Source organism: Petaurus breviceps, unplaced genomic scaffold (assembly GCF_028583685.1).
Source record: "Petaurus breviceps papuanus isolate PSGF00001 unplaced genomic scaffold, PetGlider_PUasm1.0 90804, whole genome shotgun sequence".
Classification (NCBI taxonomy): domain Eukaryota; kingdom Metazoa; phylum Chordata; class Mammalia; order Diprotodontia; family Petauridae; genus Petaurus; species Petaurus breviceps.
In genome coordinates this window covers 21,552,741-21,572,362 of record NW_027187348.1, presented here as the reverse complement: position 1 = coordinate 21,572,362, position 19,622 = coordinate 21,552,741, and the positions used below count along the sequence as shown (strand labels likewise).

Here is a 19,622-nt window from a genome sequence, read left to right as displayed (position 1 = left end):
GACCATTATAAGAACTTCTAAGTAAAAAAATTTAAACATGTGTCAATAAATGTATCCATTAATATGATATTTGAATCTATTTTCCATATCACTGCTATGAATCTTTTGGGGGGAAAATGCTATCTATTCACTAAAATGAAAGGAACTGGCATAGATGATCCCGACACAGACACAGACACCCATCCCCACTCCCACCCACACCCATTTGATCCTAACAACAATCTCGGGGGGTGGGTGATGTTATGGTCTCCATTTTACAGATGAGGAAACTAAGGTAAACAGAAATTAAATGACTTGCCCAAAGTCATACAGCAACTAAGTGTCTGGGGCTGGATTTTAACTCAAGTTTTCCCAAGTGCTCTATCCACTGTGCTCCCTAGCAGAAATGACCTCTGATCATGAAGTTGCAGTACTCTGAATCAAGCCTCTCCAGTCTGGCAGTAGAACTTACCATTCATACTTTTATATCCTTTCTCACCTTCAGAAATGGCTTTTACAGCTTTAGTTTCTCTTCCATCAATGCCAGTCATGCAAAAGCCTATTTTGAACAAAAGCTTTCTTGTTTTCATCTGACTTCATCTTCTGTATTTGATCCTTCTAGAGGGACAAAGGCTGAATGTGACATCAGCCCATGTTCCTGGGATCAGCCAGAAACACTATCAAACTGTGAACAACCAAAAGCGGCTGGGTCTCCAAGCTAGGTCAGGGTCCCCCAACCTCAGACCCTGAGATCAGGAGAAACAGCTTGTCACAGTTTTCCCACCATCTGCAGGTGCTCTCATATGGTAGCCCCAGTTTTGGATTAAAAGGACTGCACAAAATTTGCCATAGCTCTAGTAGTCACTAGTTTTAGGGAACTGGACTGGGGGAAAAACAGTTATCTCAACTACCATACTCCCTTCTTCTGTTTGGCTAACCAAAGTTAGGCTATCCCCTCAGAGGATGATGTCTAGGGCAAAGGCTTTCTCTTTCGGGTTTTAGCTGAGCTCAGGCATTTTTCTGGGTCACTGATTTGATATGAAATCCATCCTGAGAACCTGTTACTGGCTGTCCCCTTGAAATGCACTGCAATTCTGACTGCTGCTCTTCTTAAAAAATAAGTGACTAAAAGGGGCAGCCAGGTGGCTCAGCAAGTAAGAGCACCGGCTCCAGTGTCAGGATGACCTGGGGATCAAATCCGGGCTCAGATACTTAGCACCCACCCAGAAACACCTGGCTGGGTAACCTTGAGCAAGTTACTTAACCCCAATTGCTTTAAAAAAAATAAGTGACTAAGAAAAAATATCAAAAGCAAATGTGTGATAAATGAGTTTTCAAACATTTCATCTTACCTGAAAGGCTTAGCTTTCTAAAAAGAATAGGTAAATAGAATCACTATAGGTGGATAGTACTCTATCACATTTACTTAATTTAAATTAAAGGGAGAAGCAGAAGTGATGTGATGGGAGGACAGAATAAAGGAAATTCCAAAAATAGAACTTCAGGTACAAAGGGAGAGTTGATGGGTACAACGGTTTTTAACATAATTTCAAAATACATCATAAGTCTATAAATTAACAATCACAAAATCTAGGAAAAGAGCCAGTTATGGTTTCAATGGTCTCAAATGCCATATAGAAATTCAGAAAGTACAAGTTAAAAACAAGGTGAGTTATTTGATTTCATTAAGTGTCACTAAGGTTGGGTAAGATAAATACAGCCTGTGACTGGAATGTGATGTTGAAAGGGCATACCTCATTTGGAAGGAAAAAGATAGGGTAAAAAGATATTGGACAGAAAAGCATTATACATTTGAAAGATTTGTTCACATGAGGAAACTGAAGAACCAGAGAAGGAATCTGGAAACATCTAAATATCAATTAATATTATTCTATCAAATAATATCAAACAATACTATTATCAGATATCAAATATTATTATCAGACTAGGGACCACCTGGACAGAAAGAGGAAATAGATGAGGAGTCAGGAAAACATAATCATAGAGACATGATTTAGAAATGATATATGTAGGATCAGTGATTTTGTCACCATGACAGAAGCCAACATCCAAATACCAATGTTCCCTTGTAATAGGAATTTATCTATCAGTACAAAACACCTTTTAGTGGTTAAATTCTAGGGAGTTGCCAATGGCACATAATGGCTAAGTGATTTGCTCAAGATCACACATTTAATGTCACAGATGGGATTTGACTTTAGGTTTTCCTGACTTTATTCCCAGGACTCTGTCCCTTATAACATACTGCAATTGAAGCTGGGTAACATAAAGACTGTCAAGAATCATCTCAGGATAGCTGCATGGTTTTTCCCACTATTCAGCAGCACATGTAAGAGCAAAGGCAGCAGATGATGAGAATGATCTAAGGCTGAAGTTCAGGCACAAGCATCAATACAGTAAGAGAGCAAAGGACTTGAGGAGAGTATAGAGCTGAACTGATTCACTAAGGGGTCAAGATAGAGAAAGGAGGAGATAGTAGCTTGTGCAGGGGTGATAGCCTGGGGGAGAACTGAGGGATGGAGGGACTGGAAGAGCAGGGCGCGGTGATGGAAGAAACAGGGAAGAGACAGAATGACTACAGATTGTGATTAGACAAGGGCATTTCAGAACTGATGGCAAGATCAAAGGCATGGCCATCTGTTTGTGGTCGAGGTAAGGCTGAGGAATAAGTCATGGGAAATGAATAGCTGATGAACTGGGGAGTGACGGTGTTTGAGGGAGTATCAATATGTATGTTAAAGTCCCCTACTATGAGGGCAGGAGTTGGAGAAGAGAGAGAAAGAGTGTGAACTAGGAACTGAATTCATTGAGAAAGGAAGGGGAAATGTCCTGGATATCTGTAGTTGTGGATCATCGGGTAAAATGCAAAGGAGGAAAGATAGGGAAGAAACCTGGAAATAGCAATGGAAAGCACTTCCCCACCTCAACCAGTGACTGAAGGGAAAAGAGCAAAAATGCAGGTACCTTCTGGAAAAGGCTGGCCAGGGAGGCTGAGTCACTGGGAGAGCCACGGCTCAGTGGGAGCCACAAGATGGGAGGAAAAGATTTTAAGATGAAAGCTAGCTTATTGCCTATGGAGCAGGCATTCCAGAGGACATGGTGAAAGGGATTTTGGAGGGGGGAGGAAGCTGAGGGGAATGGGAATAAGCAATGGAGGATTCAGAATGAGGTTTGGGTGATGACCTATGGCGTTTTAGAATCACTAAGGTGGGGAGGGTATGACTGGGGATAGAAATTTGTTAATCACCAAGTAAATATTTTATAGAGATTTTATATATATAATTTATAGATATTTTCAAAGCCAACAGTTTGACTCTGAAAGGAGTCCATTTAGAATCTTGGGCAGTTCAGGAAAAGGAGTGAGAACCTGAAACAAAGAATGGTGATACTCTTTCCCCCAAGGCAGGGGACCAAGCTCAAGATCTGATGGAATGGCACTCTCTCCTTTTGTCTCAATAGTGAGAGACTGGTATGATGGAACTTCTCCTCTTCCCCCCAGGAAGCTGGAGATCCGGCAGAAGATTCATGTGGTGTGATGGTTAATATGCCCTCCTGTCTCCCTCCCACTCTTACCTGAGGCTGAAAACCAGGCAGGAGATTCATGGAGATCAGACCAAAGACGCATAGGGCATGATGGTGATGTGCCGCCTTCTATTCCTTACAGTGGCTAGAGGTCAGGCAGGTAATACACTGGGCACAATGGTAATAAGCCCTCTCCCCATTCTCATTGGAGGCTGGCAACCAAGCAGGAGACTCATGGAGATCTGTCTAAATACATCATAAACTCATACACACATACATACATGCATGCGTACATATACGCATACATACAAAAAGTAGAGGTAGTAACAAGGGGGAACATCTTTCTGAATCTGATTCTCACCAGCAAAGAGGAACCAACTGTTGGGGTAGAAATGAGGGGCACTTTGGGGAAAAGTGACTACTCCACCTTAGCATTTGCAACGAGGAGAGGAAAGCCACCAGAGTCCAATATTAATCCTAGATTTGGGGCCAAAGCACATCTCAAAGGGTTCAGAGAAAGGAAAGAATCCCATGGCCTAAGAAGGAAATCAGCTGAGAAGAAATTGGAAGTTGTCAAAGAAATTCTTGGCACAAACAATTTAAATCAAGAGAAAAACTATTTTAGGGAGCTCACCGATAAAACAGAATGTCTAAAAGAGGGCAATCTCAAGGCCAGCAAAGGGCCTTGAGACCTCATCATGTGAAGACTGATTAAAGAAAACAGGGCTATTTCATCTGGATAATTAGAGGGAATATGATAATTTTCTTTGAAAGAAGGACCACGATGTAGAAAAATGGATTAGACTACTTATGTTTTACTCCAAAGGGCAAAACACAGAGCAATGGGATAGAGAGAAGTTGCAGAGAGAGAAATTTAGACTTGATGAAAGGAAATGCTTCCTAACAATAAGAGCTATGCAAAAGAATGAGATACCTTGAGAAATATCAGAATCATAGATTTAAAGTGTGAAGGGACCTAGAGGTTGTCTTATTCCAATCTGCTCATTTTGTAGAAGAAACCAAGACCCAGAGAGGTGAGGACACTTGCCCAGGGTCCCCTGGCTAACAAGCAGAGTGTTGGGATTCGAGCCCAAGTTCTCCATCTCCATATATGCTCTCTCTCAAGTGAAGTATGGCATAACTGAAACAGAATCCTCTCTATGGATTTGATTAGATGGCCTGTGAGGTCCCTTCCTACTCCAGCTTAGTGATTCTATAAAGGAAAATCACAACTGAGATCCTTTAAAACAAGTGCAACTCAGCAAGACCTGCTGGGAGATTTAGAATGACCAAAGAACATCTCGTTTAGAGTTTTTATTTTGATTTGTTTAAAGCATGCTAATGTTTCTATAAGGTAGCTTTTACTTCATAAATCATTACTCTAAACATCTTTTTAAAAAAATCAATTAAAAGGCATTTATTAAATGGTTACCATGTACTACACATTATGTTAGGTATTGAGGATATAAAGCAAAAATGAAATAGTCCCTGCTCTCAAGATTTTACATTCTGCTGATGTTAAAAAACAAAACAAAAATACCCACATACACAATATAAGTAAATACTACATATATATGTATATATATATGTCTATACATACACACATATACATACACATAACACACACAGACACACAGCAACTGAGAGTGGCACTAACTTTTTTGTGCAGAGATAAAAAAAGGCTTCATGTAGGGCAGGCATCAGAGAACTATGGCAAGTCAGATTTGGTCCTTGAGCCATAGTCTGCCAACCCTTGATGCAGCAGGTAGCACATAAGCTGAACTCTGACAGAACACCAGAATTCTCAGGAGGTGAGAAGAAAGTGCATTCCAGGAAGAGGGTACAAAAATGAAAGATTGCATATAGGACAGTCCAGTTTGACCAGAACATAGAATGCATGAAAAGGGAATTATGTATAATGATCCTGGAAAGGTTAGCTGGAGTCAAAGTGTGAAGGTCTTTAAATGGCAGAAACATTTGCATTTTCTCCTGTAGGGAGCAACAGGAAGCCACCACTGGAGGTCTTTGAGTACAAAACTACATGCTAAGATCTTGGCTTCAGAATATGGCTTTGACAGTTATGTGGAAGATGGACTGGAGAGGAGAAGAGACTTGGGAGAGACCGATTAGGAGAGTCCAAGAGAGAAGAGGAGACCCCTAAAGTAGGGTGGTGGGGAAGAGAAAGGACCTGGCAACTGATTAGATACGAGTGTTGGAAAGTTAAGAATCAAGGATGATGCTGAGATTGAAACCCTGAGTGATTAGAAGGATGATGGTACCCTCAACAGAAAGGGAAAATTAGGAATAGGGTTGGGTTTGAAATGTCTACAATATATCCATTTAGAAATATCCAACAGACAGCTGGTGATGTGGGGCTGGAGCTCAGAAGAAAGTGTAGGGTTGGACAGAGACTTGAGAGTCCTCTGCATTGCAATGATTATTGACTCATAGCAGCTGATGAAATCACTGAGATGGTTCAGAGGAAAGAAAAGGAGATCCAGGACAGAGACTTGAGATAAATCCACAAACAGAAGAGAGGACATTGATAATAATGTAGTAAAAGAAAATAAGGAGTGGCCAGACAGGAGGGAGAGATGTCACATGAACCCAAAGGGGAGAAAATGTCTAGGAAGACAGAGCTGCAAGAGAGTCACTGAAGGTCAAGAATTACCAAGAATATCATGTTAAAAGTTTTACCCCTCAAATATTTTTAATTTGAAAGCATGATAAAATGCAATAAAGAAAAACTGAAGAAACTTGAAGAAAAACTAAGAAACATCATTAAACCACAATCAAAAGATCACAATCTTTATTCAATATTGTCGACATATAATATTATATAAAATAATCAATGAACAGATTATCACACAATCATAGAAAAAAAGACCTGCCATGTCAAGTTGAGCTGATATTCCAATCCAGAGTGTCTACTTCCCATTTTTCTTATTTGTCTGCTCATAATAAGTTCTGAGAAAGGTCAATCGTTGCAGTTAAAATTTGAGATCATCACTTCCCAAGGACTTAAAGCAGTCATTCAGAAATTCATCAGGTATTTCTTCTAATTTGGCTGGCTTCCACTTAGGGTTCTGGTCTTTGTCAACCAAAACTGCCAAGAAAAAAAGAAAATATAAGTAAATCTTTACATATCAATGCCAGACTTAATTATCAAAGATGTAGAAACTACTCATCTTTTTACAGCACCTCTTTTCCTAAAAAAGTATACACTGATTGTGTTTACTTCTAATTCATTTTCTAGGTTGAAAGGCCTCTGAAAGGCCTCCCCATTTTCAATTTCTGAGTGCTGGTGATAGAACATTTGAAGCATGTTTTTAATCCTCTTAAGCCAAAGGTTCAAACCCATCTGAACCCATAAGGAAATTGTGGACTTCCCAATAACTACTCAAATCAATGGTACCAACATCAACATTTAGCCTTCTTGAAGGGTGAAAAAGGAACATATCAAAATTAATGAAGTCTTTGTTTTGGAGAGTAGTTACTACACTTTAAACTAGTTTAATAAAAGGAAGAATCATTAGTTACAATTTGTGTTAGAAACAATCTAGAATGTTATCTATGTCACTGAAGATATAGGAAACATAAACATAAAACATTATGTTGAATGTGACAAATATTAATATAATTTATTATTACTAAATATATTTATTTATGTTCTAAGCATCTTTGGTTATCTCCGTACCATGTTGCCTACACTTTGGTCATTATTCCCTTATTCCCCCAATCAGCACCTTAGCCTTATGGCCCTGACAGGCTCTGACAGATGATCTTTCACCTTATCTCACGCAGAACCAGGTTTCCATATCACTTCCCAGTCAAACCAGGTCACTCCTCATGATTTGTGCCCTGCCCTTCCACTTTTCCAGCTCCCCTTTATGTGTTGATTATAAGCTCCTTAAAAACAGAGGTTGAGGGGCGGCCAGGTGGCTCAGCGAGTAAGAGCACTGGCTCCAGTGTCGGGATGACCTGGATCAAATCCAGGCTCAGATACTCAGCACCACACCCAGAAATAACTGGCCTTGTAACCCTGAGCAAGTTACTTAACCCCGATTGCTTTAAAAAAAAAAATAAAAACAGAGGCTGTCTTGTTTGTTTGTATCTGTAGGTATAGCAATGGGACTCCCAGGTAATGGGTTCCTTTCACTGAACTCTCTGAAATCTGCTCTCCTAAAGTCTAGGGTGCACACCTAATTATGCTTAGAATCTCCTTCCTTAGATATCACAAGCTCTAACATGATAGCTCTTGTTCCCAAAGTTCTAGCTACTCCTACTTTACCACCTAGGTCCTCTCCTCGTTCCCCAGAGTAAGGTCTAGGTGGCAGCAGCTGTGCACATCAGTTCCTCTAATTTAAAAGAAACCGGACTATAAGGCAAGTCATCACTGTAGTATCCTAAGACATTCTAGAAAACCCATTAGCTTTTGATGCCCTCTGTGCAATCAGCTATTCATTTCTACATCCTCTTCAGTCCTCCACTCCACCTGAAGAAATGACAAAAACATGTGCCCCTCATTGGATCCATTTCCTCCCCAGGATTTCATAGTCACCAGAGATACTAAGTGGCAAGTGCAGTTCTACATACTCTTTACAGCCACCCCCATCTCTCTCCTGAGGCCAGCAATAGCTTTCTTCACGCCCACTGATACTTGTAGATCCCTCTTAATTCTGCTCTCCCTTCCTAACAGGGTCCAAATGTACTCCCTCTGTCTTTGCAGGGCCTCGTATGTGTCACACACTGGCATGGCATGCAGCCACTTCTCTTTCCTCTTTGCTGTCAGGTTTTTATATTCTCCAACCTCTCGTCCTGTTTCAATTTTCCTGTACCCCCTCAGAATTTTTTTCTTCTTGGCTTACTTCTTCTAACCTAAGAACTTACAGATCTACAGAATATTTTAAATGAAAGACCTTGCTCTGCCATGAGATAACTGCATCCCTTGGCAAGTAACTTAGTTTTTCTCAGTTTCCTCACCCATAAAATGAGGAGTTGGACTATATGTTCTCTAAGACCCTAATGTCTAGGAAACTAAGGGGGAATTTAGAGCAAGGGACATTTGAGGGTGGACATCGCAGCTTTGGAAGCTGGATAACAGCAACAGGGTACTGGGCACTTGGGGAGCAATCCTAAGAAGAGAGAATAGGGAGATTATAGAGAGATAGGTATATATACACATACAGACGTCAGGAAACCAACTATCTCTTGACTTACCAACCTTTTCACTGACTGACCCTCATGCCTAGAAGGTCATCTCCCCTTCTCATCTCTACCTCCTTCCTGGCTGCCCTGGTGTTTTTCAAGATTCAGCTCAAATCAGCCTTCTGTAAAATGCCCTTCCTTTTCTGGTCATCCTCCTCTTTCCTCCTCCTACCTCTCCCTTCCCTCTCCCCACCCCAGCTCCTGGCTAATGCCTTCTTCCCTCTAAGACTGCCTCCAATTTACACCATATGTATCTTGTGTGCACACAGCTTGTTCGTTGGCTTCTCCATTATAACATGAGCTCCTTGAGGACAGAGGCTATGGGTTTTTGCCTTTCTTTGTATCATGAGCATTTAGGTAGCATCTCAGTAAATGCTAACAGATTTACTTTGCCATTTTGCTTAGAGCATAAATGGCTACCTGACAACTTCTGCCACTGAGAATCATCTCACCTCTTATTTTAATAACTGTTGAACCCAATGGACTCAGTTTTCTGGTGACCAAATCTACTCTATACCATGTATAAAATGAGCAAAGGTTCAAATCCGATCTCAGACACTTAACACTTACTAGCTGTGTGACCTTGGACAAGTCACTTAACTCCAATTGCCCTGCCTTACCCCCTTCAAAAAAAAAAAGCAAAAAAAATGAGCAAAGAAAGTACTAGTTCTGAAATGCTAATAGAGGAAAATAATTAAATCTCTTAAAGTGAAAAAAAAAAAAAGAATTTATTGTGAGGAAAAAAAGCTACTAGGCCAGAATTTGTTTACAGGGAATTGCTATATAATATTTATGCATATGATGGAGTTCATTATTTCTTAAAGAACAGCTAATTAATTGTGTTAGAATATGCAAGGGACTTTAAAAAGTCTGGTATCTGTGATAAATAACGAACTGATACAAATATATAACCAAGATCAACAGATTAAGTAGTCAAAAGTTAAGAGGAAAAGAAAAACTAAAACTATAAATACCCTTATGAAAAAATGTTCCAAATAACTAAATGAAAATATGAAAAAATGTGAGGTTTCATCTTGCATTCTTCCTAATTTCCAGGCTGAAGAGAACTCTAGAAGAAATCACACAACTGTTCTGACTGGGTACATTATACATTTATGTTATTCAACTTCAACTGGGCTGTCACTTCATCAAGGAAGATCTTTTATTCCTCATAAATTGATTCTCTAACTCACTCTCCCCACAAAATCTATTTAAAACCTTTTTTTCCCCTCCCAAACTCTATCCCTCTTGTCTCAGCTAAAGATTTTGACTGAGACAATTGAGGGCCCCTTATCTCATTCTCTTTATCTCAAAACCACTAGACATCCTCCCCTATTTTCTCTACCTTTCCTCCAATGTCCAGCAATGAAGTGGCCTTTTCTTCTTGACAAAGCCAACTCCTCTTGCCATGATCCCATCTCCTCCTGCCTTCTTTTGTAGATTACAACTTCCAACATCCTTTCTCTCTCCAATCTTCAACCCCTCCCTATCTACTGGCTCCTTCCCTACTGCCTTCAACAATACCCAAGTGTCTCCCATCTTCTCAAAACCTTCACTTGACACTACAATCCCCTTAAGCTGTGATTTCTCTCCTTCCCTTTTCTGTTATACTCCTAAAAGAAAAGTTTTCTAGACTCCCTGCCTCTTTCTCTCCTTTCACCCTTTTCTATACCCTCTGCAATCTTTCTTCCAGCCTTATCATTCGACTTAAACTGCTCTCTCCAAAGTTACCAGTGATAATCATACTTGCACACAATCTGATGGTCCTTTCTCAGTTCCCATCATTCTTGATTTATCTGATCACTGTATCTGACACGTGTCCAAACCCTCCTCCCGGATACTCCCTCCTTTCTGTGTTTTCATGACACTATGCTCCTACTCTCTCCTGGTTTTCTTCCTACTCGACCACTCTCTGCACGTCCTTTCTTGGCTCCTCATCCTTATCACACAACCCCCTAATTGTGGTTCTTCTCCAAAGGCTCTTTCCTAGGCCCTATTCTGTCTGTCTGTCTGTCTCCTATTACCTCATGGGCTTAATTATCATCTTTATGTGGATGACTCATATCTATCCACACCCAGTCTCTCCCCTGAGCTTCAGTCCCACATTACCAGTTGTCTATTGCACATTTCATATGAGATATTCTGGCAATACCTCAAATTCTACAAGTCCAAAAGTAAACTCAGTCTTTCTCCCAAAATCTTTTTCTCTTCCAAATTTTCCTACTTCTATCCAAGTTACCACCATCCTTCCAGTCTTCCAGGTTCATTACCTTAGCAAATTCCACATTCTCCCTCATCCCACATATCCAATCAGTTGCTACTTCTACATCCACAACACACATATCCTATCATCAGGACCTCTTCTCTCTAATCACACCAGTACCACTTTCATTCAGGGCCTTCGCACCTCTCATCTAGATTATCACAACATACTCCCAATTCATCTCCCTGCCTCAAGCCTCTCCTCTACTTCTGACCACTTCCCACGTTGATGCCAAAAAAAATATTTCTTTAAGTACAGATCGGACTACTCATCTAAGTACTGACTTCGGATCTACCACTCAATAAACCCCAGTGGCTTCCTATTGTCTCTAGGATAAAATATAAATTTTTTTGTTTAGCTTTTGAAACCCTTCACAACCTGACCCCAACCTATCTTTCCAGCATCACTGAACATTTCATCTTTCCTGTACTTTGCAATCCAGCTAAACTTGCTTTTCTCCTGATCGCCTCAAAGGATCCCTCTCTTCATTCATGAGCCAGTTCAAGAACCATCTTTTACATGAAGTCTTTCATGAGGTCTCTCCTCAAGTGCTAGTGAAAAAAAATCCAGGCCATTCACCATGAACTCCCTCTCTCCTCTCTTCTCCATCTCCTATCACTTAGAGACTTTCTGCCATTATCTCCTCCTTCACCCCTCTCTCACAAGATGAGGTAGCCTTATTCCTTCCGTTCAGCCTTCTGCCTTCAAGTGATCCCATTCCATCCCATCTCCTCCTAAAGACTGGCCCTTTTCTATCTCTTTTAATCTCTCCTTGACAATAGCTCATTCCCTACTGACTACAAACATGCTCATGTTTTTCCTATCCTGAAAAAAAAATCTTCACTTGATCCTTCCAATCCTGCTAGCCATAATTTTTTAACTCTTCTACCCTTTGTGGCTAAACTCCATGAAAAAGCCCATCTGAAGCAGGTGGCCACCACTTTCTTCCCTCATTCTTTTCTTAACCCCTTACAATTTGGCTCTCAATTTTTATCATTCCACCAAAACTGCTCTCTCCAAAGCTGCCAAAGCCAATGGCCTTTTCTCAGTCCTCATTCTTCTTGACTCCCCTGCAGCCTTTGACACTGCTGGCCACCCTTTCCTCCCCGTTATTCTCTTCTCTAAGTTTTCAGGATACTACTCTCTCTTGGTTCTCCTCCTACCTATGTGACCCATTCTTCTTAGTCTCTTTTGTCGGATCTTTCTCTAGATCCCACCCCCTCACTGTAGGGGTCCCTTGGGGTTTGGTCCTGGATCCTCTTCTTCCTCTATACTACTTTACCTGGTTATCTCATCAGCTTCCATGGATTTAATTACCATCTTGAAGTTGACAATTCTCAGACCTACTTAACTTGTCCTAACCTCTCTGCCGACCTCCAATTGCATCTCCAATTGACTTCCAGACATCTCATACTTGATGTCCAATTGTTGCTGCTGTTGAGTCATTTCAGTCGTGTCCAACCCTTCAGGACCCCATTTGGGGTTTTCAAGGGCAAGATACTGGAGTGTTTCGCTATTTCCTTCTCCAGCTCATTTTATAGATGAGAAAACTAAGGCAAACGGGGAAGTCAGACTTGCTTCAGGTTACACAGCTAGTAAGGGTGTGATGCTGAATTTAAGTTTAGATCTTCCTGATTCCAGGCCTAGCACTCTATCCACTGCACCACCAGCCCTGGATGTCCAATAGGCAGCTTAAAACTCAGTATGTCCAAAACAGAACTCATTGTCTTTCCCTTGACACCCTTTCCCCCTCCTACCTTCCCAACCACTTCTGGGGGTAACAACATCCTCTCTGGCTCACAACTTCAGCCCCTCAGCTCCCATACCCAATTTGTTGCCAAGCCCTGTCAATTTCATTTTTTGCAGCATTTCTTGAATATGCCGCCTCCTCTTCTCTGACACTGCCCCCACCCTGGTGCAGGCCCTTATCACCTTACACCTGGACTACTGCACTAGCTGCTGGCGGGTCTGCCTTTCTCAAGTCTCCTCAATCTATTCCATCCTCCATTAATCCACTAAAGTGATTTTCCTAAAATCCAAGTTTGACCATGTCAGTCTTCCACTTAATAAATTCTTTCTATCACCTCCAGAATCAAATACAAGATGTTCTATGTGTCCTTCAAAGCCCTTCATAACCTTTTGTCTTCTGTGTTACTCCCCACCACCTATGCTGTGATCTAGTGACATTGACCTCCTGGCTGTTCCACAAACAAGAGGAGACACTCCATTTCTCAGCTTTAGATATTTTCTCTACCTACCTCCCCTTCCTGGAATGCCTCTCTCCTCATCTCCACCTACTGACTTCCATGGCTTCCTTTAAGTCTGTAATGAGAATGGGAATTTGAAGATCTTCCCTGCCCCTTAATAGACCTATGGGGGAGTTTGAGGACCTCCCCTGCTCCAAAAGTAAACTCTGCCCCCCGATAAGCTGAATGTAATCACATGGAGCCTGTGGTGGGAGGAGTTTGCTGGAGGGAAGCAGAGCCCACAGGAAGCTGGGAGCCAGAGCCAGCCAGATGGTGGGAGAGAGAGGTGCTCGGGCAAGAAGATAGAGAGGTTTGTGAGTAATTATTGATCTTGTATTGGTTTGTGGGAAGGCTGAAGGATGGCATGGCTCTCTGTGTTTTATGGCTTGTTAAATTTTTTTTTCTCTTTTTGGAGGGCAATTAGCATTAAGTAACTTGCCCAAGGTCACACGGCTAGGTTTTTGTGTGTGTGTGTTAAGTGTCTGAGGCTGAATCCGAACTCAGGTCCTCCTGCCTCCAGGAGGCCGGTTCTCTCTCTACTCACTACATCACCTAGCCACCCCCTACTTGTTAATTTTTTTACTATTATGATGGAATTGGCTTACTGGTTTTGGGATTCCGTTTTCTGGTATCTAAATAAATGTTTCAGTTCTATACCTCTATATGGAGAGTTTGGTATATTTTGTGATCTAACATCATTCGATATTTATAGTCACAGTCTTTATCATGATTGAGGGCGCTATAAATATTGCATTGGCGCTACAAAGTCCAAACTAAAATCCCATCTAATACAGGAAAACTTTCTCAACCTTTCTTAATCTTAGTGCCTTCCCTCTGTTATTCCTATCCTGTATATAAGCTTGTGTATATTTATTTGTTCATTTGCCATCTTCCCCATTAGACTGTAAGCTCCATGAGGCCAAGGCTGTCTTTTGCCTCCTTTTGTATCTAAACAGACATAGCACCTTCTATGATAGAATAACATTGGAAACAAAGTTTGAGGCTATCAAATGACAAATAGCCGAACAAACGATGCTATGACTGTGAGGCCATAAAATATCACTGAAGTTTAAGAAACAACAAATATGAAGAATTCAAAGAAACATGGCAAGATCTGTATAAATTAATGCAAAGTGAAGAAAGCAGAACCTGTAAAACAATATGTGCAATGACCATGTTATATGTGGAAAAAGGAAAAACAAACTAAATGCTGGGTAATTTAGGGGCAACTAGGGGGCACAGTGAAGAGAGAGACGGGCATGGAGGGAGGAAGAGCTGAATTCAAATGTGGTCTTGGACATTTACCAGAGTGCAACGCTGGAAAGTTGCTTAACCTCTGTCTGCCTCATTTTCCTCAACTGTCTGATGGGGATAATAATATTTACCTCCCAAGGTTGCTGTGATAATATTTGTAAAGCACTTAGCACGATATCTGACAAATAGTAGGCATTTAATAAATGCTTGTTCCATTCCCTTTCTTTCCTTCCCTAATATAACCAAGTTTGGCCCCCAAAAGGTGAGAAAATGTACCTTCTCTTCATTCTCTGCAGAGCAGCTGTGGAACATGGCATGTAATGTCAGACTGCTTGATAGGCCATTTAATTTCACTGAACTTTTTTTTCCCTCTTCCTTTTACATTCTTTGTTACAAGGGAAGGTTATTTTTGGAGCAAGGCAGAGGAGATATTTGGAAATGAAAGTGATATGAAGAAAAAAGAAAGCAGAAACAGAATAATGTACATAATGACAATGATATAAATGAAAACAACACTACCAGGTACTATGAGGCAGGCGGCCTCAGATTAAATGCAATGGCCAACAGAGATTCCAGAAGACAGATAAAACATACCTCCTTCCTCTAGGTAATGGGGTGGGGAGAATTTACTACCAGAATAGATTGCTTATTCTGTCACTGTCACAATCTGCTTTGCTCAATTATTTTTTTTCTTGTTACAAGGGAGGTTCTATTACAGGGGAAGAACTTTTTTTTAATGGCTTATTTATTTTGGTAAAATATGAATAGGAAAGAATGAACTTCCTAAGTAATTATGACTTGTACAAGTTTCTAAAAATAATACATAGTAAGAGATTTCTAGTGATGAAATACAACAAAAATGTTGATTTAACAGAAATCCCTACCAAAAAATGCAAAATGTTTTACCTAAAAACATTTTGAATTTAGAATGCAAACGAATAAACTCAAGTTTAAGTTGAGTGCTCATTACCTTTAAAATAAACGAGTACAATAATTTCAATGAAATAACATTGAAAAGAAACAACTTAGGGGCAGCCAGGTGGCTCAGTGAGTAAGAGCACTGGCCCCAGTGCCGGGATAACCTGGGATCGAATCCAGGCTCTGATACTTAGCACCACACCCAGAAATGACCGTGTAACCTTGAGCAAGTCACTTAACCCCAAACGCTTTTAAAAAAAGAAAAGAAAAGAAACAAGTTTATAGAATAAGGCTTCCTTCAGATTAGCCCCTTTTGGGATGCTGAAAGCTGCCAGGCCTCCATCAGGCTACAGTGAAATCAGGGCTTTTATCAGTTCATAAAAATGCTCAGGGAGAGGAACGTTCAAGTACGATACACTGAGCCTCCTACTCTGCACTTTCAGAAAAGCAACTGCCATCCTAAAGAAATCGTATCCTGGCTACCTCATGCATAATCAAATGGGGTGAATTCCTTCCCGAAAAAGTGGGCCTTGCAACTCACTCTCAGTTCTCTCTGCGTCTCCACCATTTCTCCTATTTCACTGCAGTCATCACTCAGCATAGTCACACACTACCCCTCAAGGGACTATAAACTGAGGTAGTCTCTTTGTTATCTCTGCAAGGAGAAGTAGGAGGGGGGCATGTGCCCAGCATTAATGTTGTGAAGAATTTTACCAATACTGAAAAAAGGCAAATGTTGCAGTTCAGAACTGTTCCCTTAGGAGTCTCATGTTTCACTTGGACAGTTTGAGATTCTTCTTTATGAAAAAAAAACATATAAGATATGTACATGTATGTATATATCATAAACATGTCTATAGATACATATAAGTATGTGCATACATGTCGTGTGTGTGTTGTGTGTGTGTGTGTGTGTGTGTGTGTGTGTGTACCTTCCTCCAAACCTAAGTAAACATACAAAGGCAGCTACCTCCTAGGGAACGAAGGGAAGGAAAGACAGAAAGAAGAATAGAGGTAAAACAGGACAATCCTGAATATCCTCTTTTCTACTTTGGTATTTCTTCCCTGATAAGAATGGATAATCCCATTATTTTCCTAAGATTATGTTGAATTCATTGTAATAAAGTAACTAGTTCAAATTATTTTCATTTTTTCCAAAGTATAAACCCCAAAGGGCAGAATTCACCAGATTCTGGCCATCCCCTTCCTTTAGTTTAAATAGCAGTATCTATATTCCCTGTGATTAATTCCTCACCTATTGACTTAGCTTTTGGAGAGCATCCCATAAGTTGCCTATTGGGTCATATTCCATTATGAAACATGTGCTGGCTTACCATTTCTGCTAACATGACCTGCTTTTATTTTTCTCTGCCACCAGGGATAAGAGGGTTATTCTGTACAGCACTGCCAGAATAGTGCCTTTATTTTATAAAGCTGTATTAAAGAAGGAGCTTCTGTGGAGTATAAATGGGTCAGAATGTTCCAGGAAGTACAATTGAGGTAGTAAATGAACTCTCATAATCATGCCAAACTTCTATAAAAGAAGTAAAGGAGTAACACAACCATAACCAGCAATTTCAGCACTTGGGGCAACTGGCACCAAACTGATGAAGCAGCATGATAGGTGTCCTCAAACTGACTCAGTAGCACAAAAGGTAAAAATAATACGAGTGATTGAGATACAGTAATTACTATAGTGACTTAGGAAGCAGAATCACAGAGCTGTAAGAGACCTCCGAAAATCTAATCGGGTTATAGAATTTGGGATCCTATAGTCTACTTCCACAGAGGCTTCTTCCTTATGAGAGGAGAATTATGATAAGATGATTACACTCACTTGGGAGAAATGCTGCTGCTCTGCTTGTGGAGGAAGTGCATGAGAGAAGAAAAAGAGGGAAGGAAAAACCCTAGCAAAGGAATATGGTAGACTGGAAATTTCTTTATGGAACAGAGGGAGAAGAGAAGGGGTAAAAAGGCTCCAGCCTACTGCCTTATGCTGCTAAACTCACCATTGCCCAGCCAGCATCAGAGCTTGAGGCCTCTACACATTCCATTCTACTCTACTGAAGGACATGTGCTAAATTCTTGTACCCTCTAAATCTGCCACACTGGGACAAAGCCCCAGCAGCCCAGGGCTTGTTCCAGCTCTGCCTTTAAAGTCTCACCATAATGTCCAATCGTGGCCTGCAGGTATTGCTGGATTTTCTGAGATTTTGCCCTGGAAGCATGAGTGGCAGTGGGTCTTACACACTAAAGTGTGCTTGTCACCTGAGGCCTGTCCTAGCTCACTGAAGACAGTCTGCTGGTGGTCTCCATTAGGCAGAATTTTTGTCCAGAACAATTTATGAAGACTCTTTACTAATGTGTGGAGGACTGTGGTTGAGTGAAAAGAAACAATCCCCATACCAATGATATTATGACCCTTTCAAAGTATCAAAGTAGGGGAATAAAGAATGATGGTTTTATTTGGTTGCAATATATGCAGTAGATGTCAAAGACAAGAAAAGCTATAAGACTGCTTTTCTGTTTCAACTAGTTTGCTATGTGAGTAGATACTTTATTTTCTGTTTTTCTTTTAAAAGAAATGAGCATTTTTTGCTTATGCTCTGAAGTGAATTATAAACAAAGCTAGACCTTTGAGAGGGCGCGGTTCACAAGGACAGCTGGTGTAGTACATCTGTTCATTTAGCCCTACATTTTAACTCAGTGCCTTTGTCTTTCTGCTCTACACCAGAAATATGAGAGACTCTAAAGGAGTAGTGAATCATTGTTTACCATTTACATGCCAAAGCCTGGTGTTTTAGGAATTTAGATTCTTTAAATTCCTTTCAGGTCAAAATAAATATTTCCAGGCCTGGGGGGACTGGAATCTAAGGAGTTACAAAGTTACTAATTAATGAGTTTATTTATGAAATAATTGGCCTTATAAAACACATGTTATTACATGTCCCTATTTTCTAAAATGATTCTCATTTTCTAAAATATTGGCAAATGACATAATTTGTTAAGATAAATAAAGGTGGCTGAGTTATCATACAGAGAGGCACTATCAAAGCCATTTGTTCCATTCATTCAGGTTTAAAAGGTGTCTAAAGGTTCTGTTCTTTCTGAATTTCCTCTTCTGGATGGAAGACAGAAATAAAATGAATAATATAGAGTGCAAGTATGGCCCATTTTAATAGTTTTGGGCAGATTCAACATAATTTTAGTGTTTATAAAGATGGCCTCAAAATATACCCAATCTTACCACACAGACCCCACCCCCATCCCCATCTCTTTCCTTTTCTGGAAAGAAAAGAATGAATAGCACTTTTCTCTTCCTTCCCTTCCTGTTTCTCCTTCCATCTCTCATCTGCTCATGTCCTAGCCCCTACTTTCTTCTTCCTACTCATCCTTTCACTATTCCATGTTTTCTTTAGTTCTATTCCTGCTCCTCCTTTCATTTCCATTTTCTCTTTTTTGTCCTCCTCTGACTTTTTTTTTTGTTGCTTTTTGGAGGGCAATTGGGGTTAAGTGACTTGCCCAAGGTCACACAGCTAGTTTTTGTGTTAAGTGTCTGATGCTACATTTGAACTCAGATCCTTCTGACTCCAGGGTGGTGCTCTATTCACGCCCCTCTGACTTTTAATACAATAATTTCCCTACTGTCTTTATGATTCTTTCCTCTTTTATTCATTCTGTTAATTGCAAACATTTATTAACTGCCAACTATGTACCAGGCTCTGGAGATAATAAAGACAAAAATGAAATACTCCCTTCTTCAAGGTGATTATTTTCTCTCAGGAATAAATCTGTATACAAAAAATCAAACAGAAAATACATAATGTAATTTCTAATGGGGAGAGCAGTAGCCACTGAAGGGCACTGAGATATGTTTCCTTTGGGAGATAGTACTGAAGCTGAACTTTGAAGGAAGTAGGGGATTCTAAGAGGTGAAGGTGGGGAGGGAGTGCAATGAGCACTTATAAACACATGAAGATGAGAATATAAGGTCATGTATGAGAAACAACAAGTAAACCAGTTTGGCTGGAACACAGTATATATGAAATAAGACTAAAAGAGTGGGCCACGATCAGAGCGTGTAGGCTTTTAAAGGCCAAACAAAGGAGGTCCTTTGACTGTCCTTGAATAGGTGTTCTTATATGGTGTCCTTGGCGATCCAAGAACTTGGATGAGCAGTAAAAAATAAAATTACATTTTTACTTTCACTG

The 19,622-nt window shown here is 40.4% G+C and overlaps 1 protein-coding gene across 4 annotated transcripts in view; it reads right to left on the bottom strand.

The window, feature by feature from the left end:
* Positions 1-6,309: 6,309 nt before the first annotated feature.
* The window catches only part of HIBCH (3-hydroxyisobutyryl-CoA hydrolase), a 107,487-nt gene continuing 94,174 nt past the window's right edge, over positions 6,310-19,622 (bottom strand). For all 4 annotated transcript variants that reach the window (XM_069070223.1, XM_069070222.1, XM_069070220.1 and 1 more), the window contains one exon: positions 6,310-6,628. In XM_069070223.1, the coding sequence (XP_068926324.1) occupies positions 6,513-6,628 (116 nt within the window). In that variant the 3' untranslated portion in view covers positions 6,310-6,512. The remainder of the gene's footprint in view (positions 6,629-19,622) is intronic.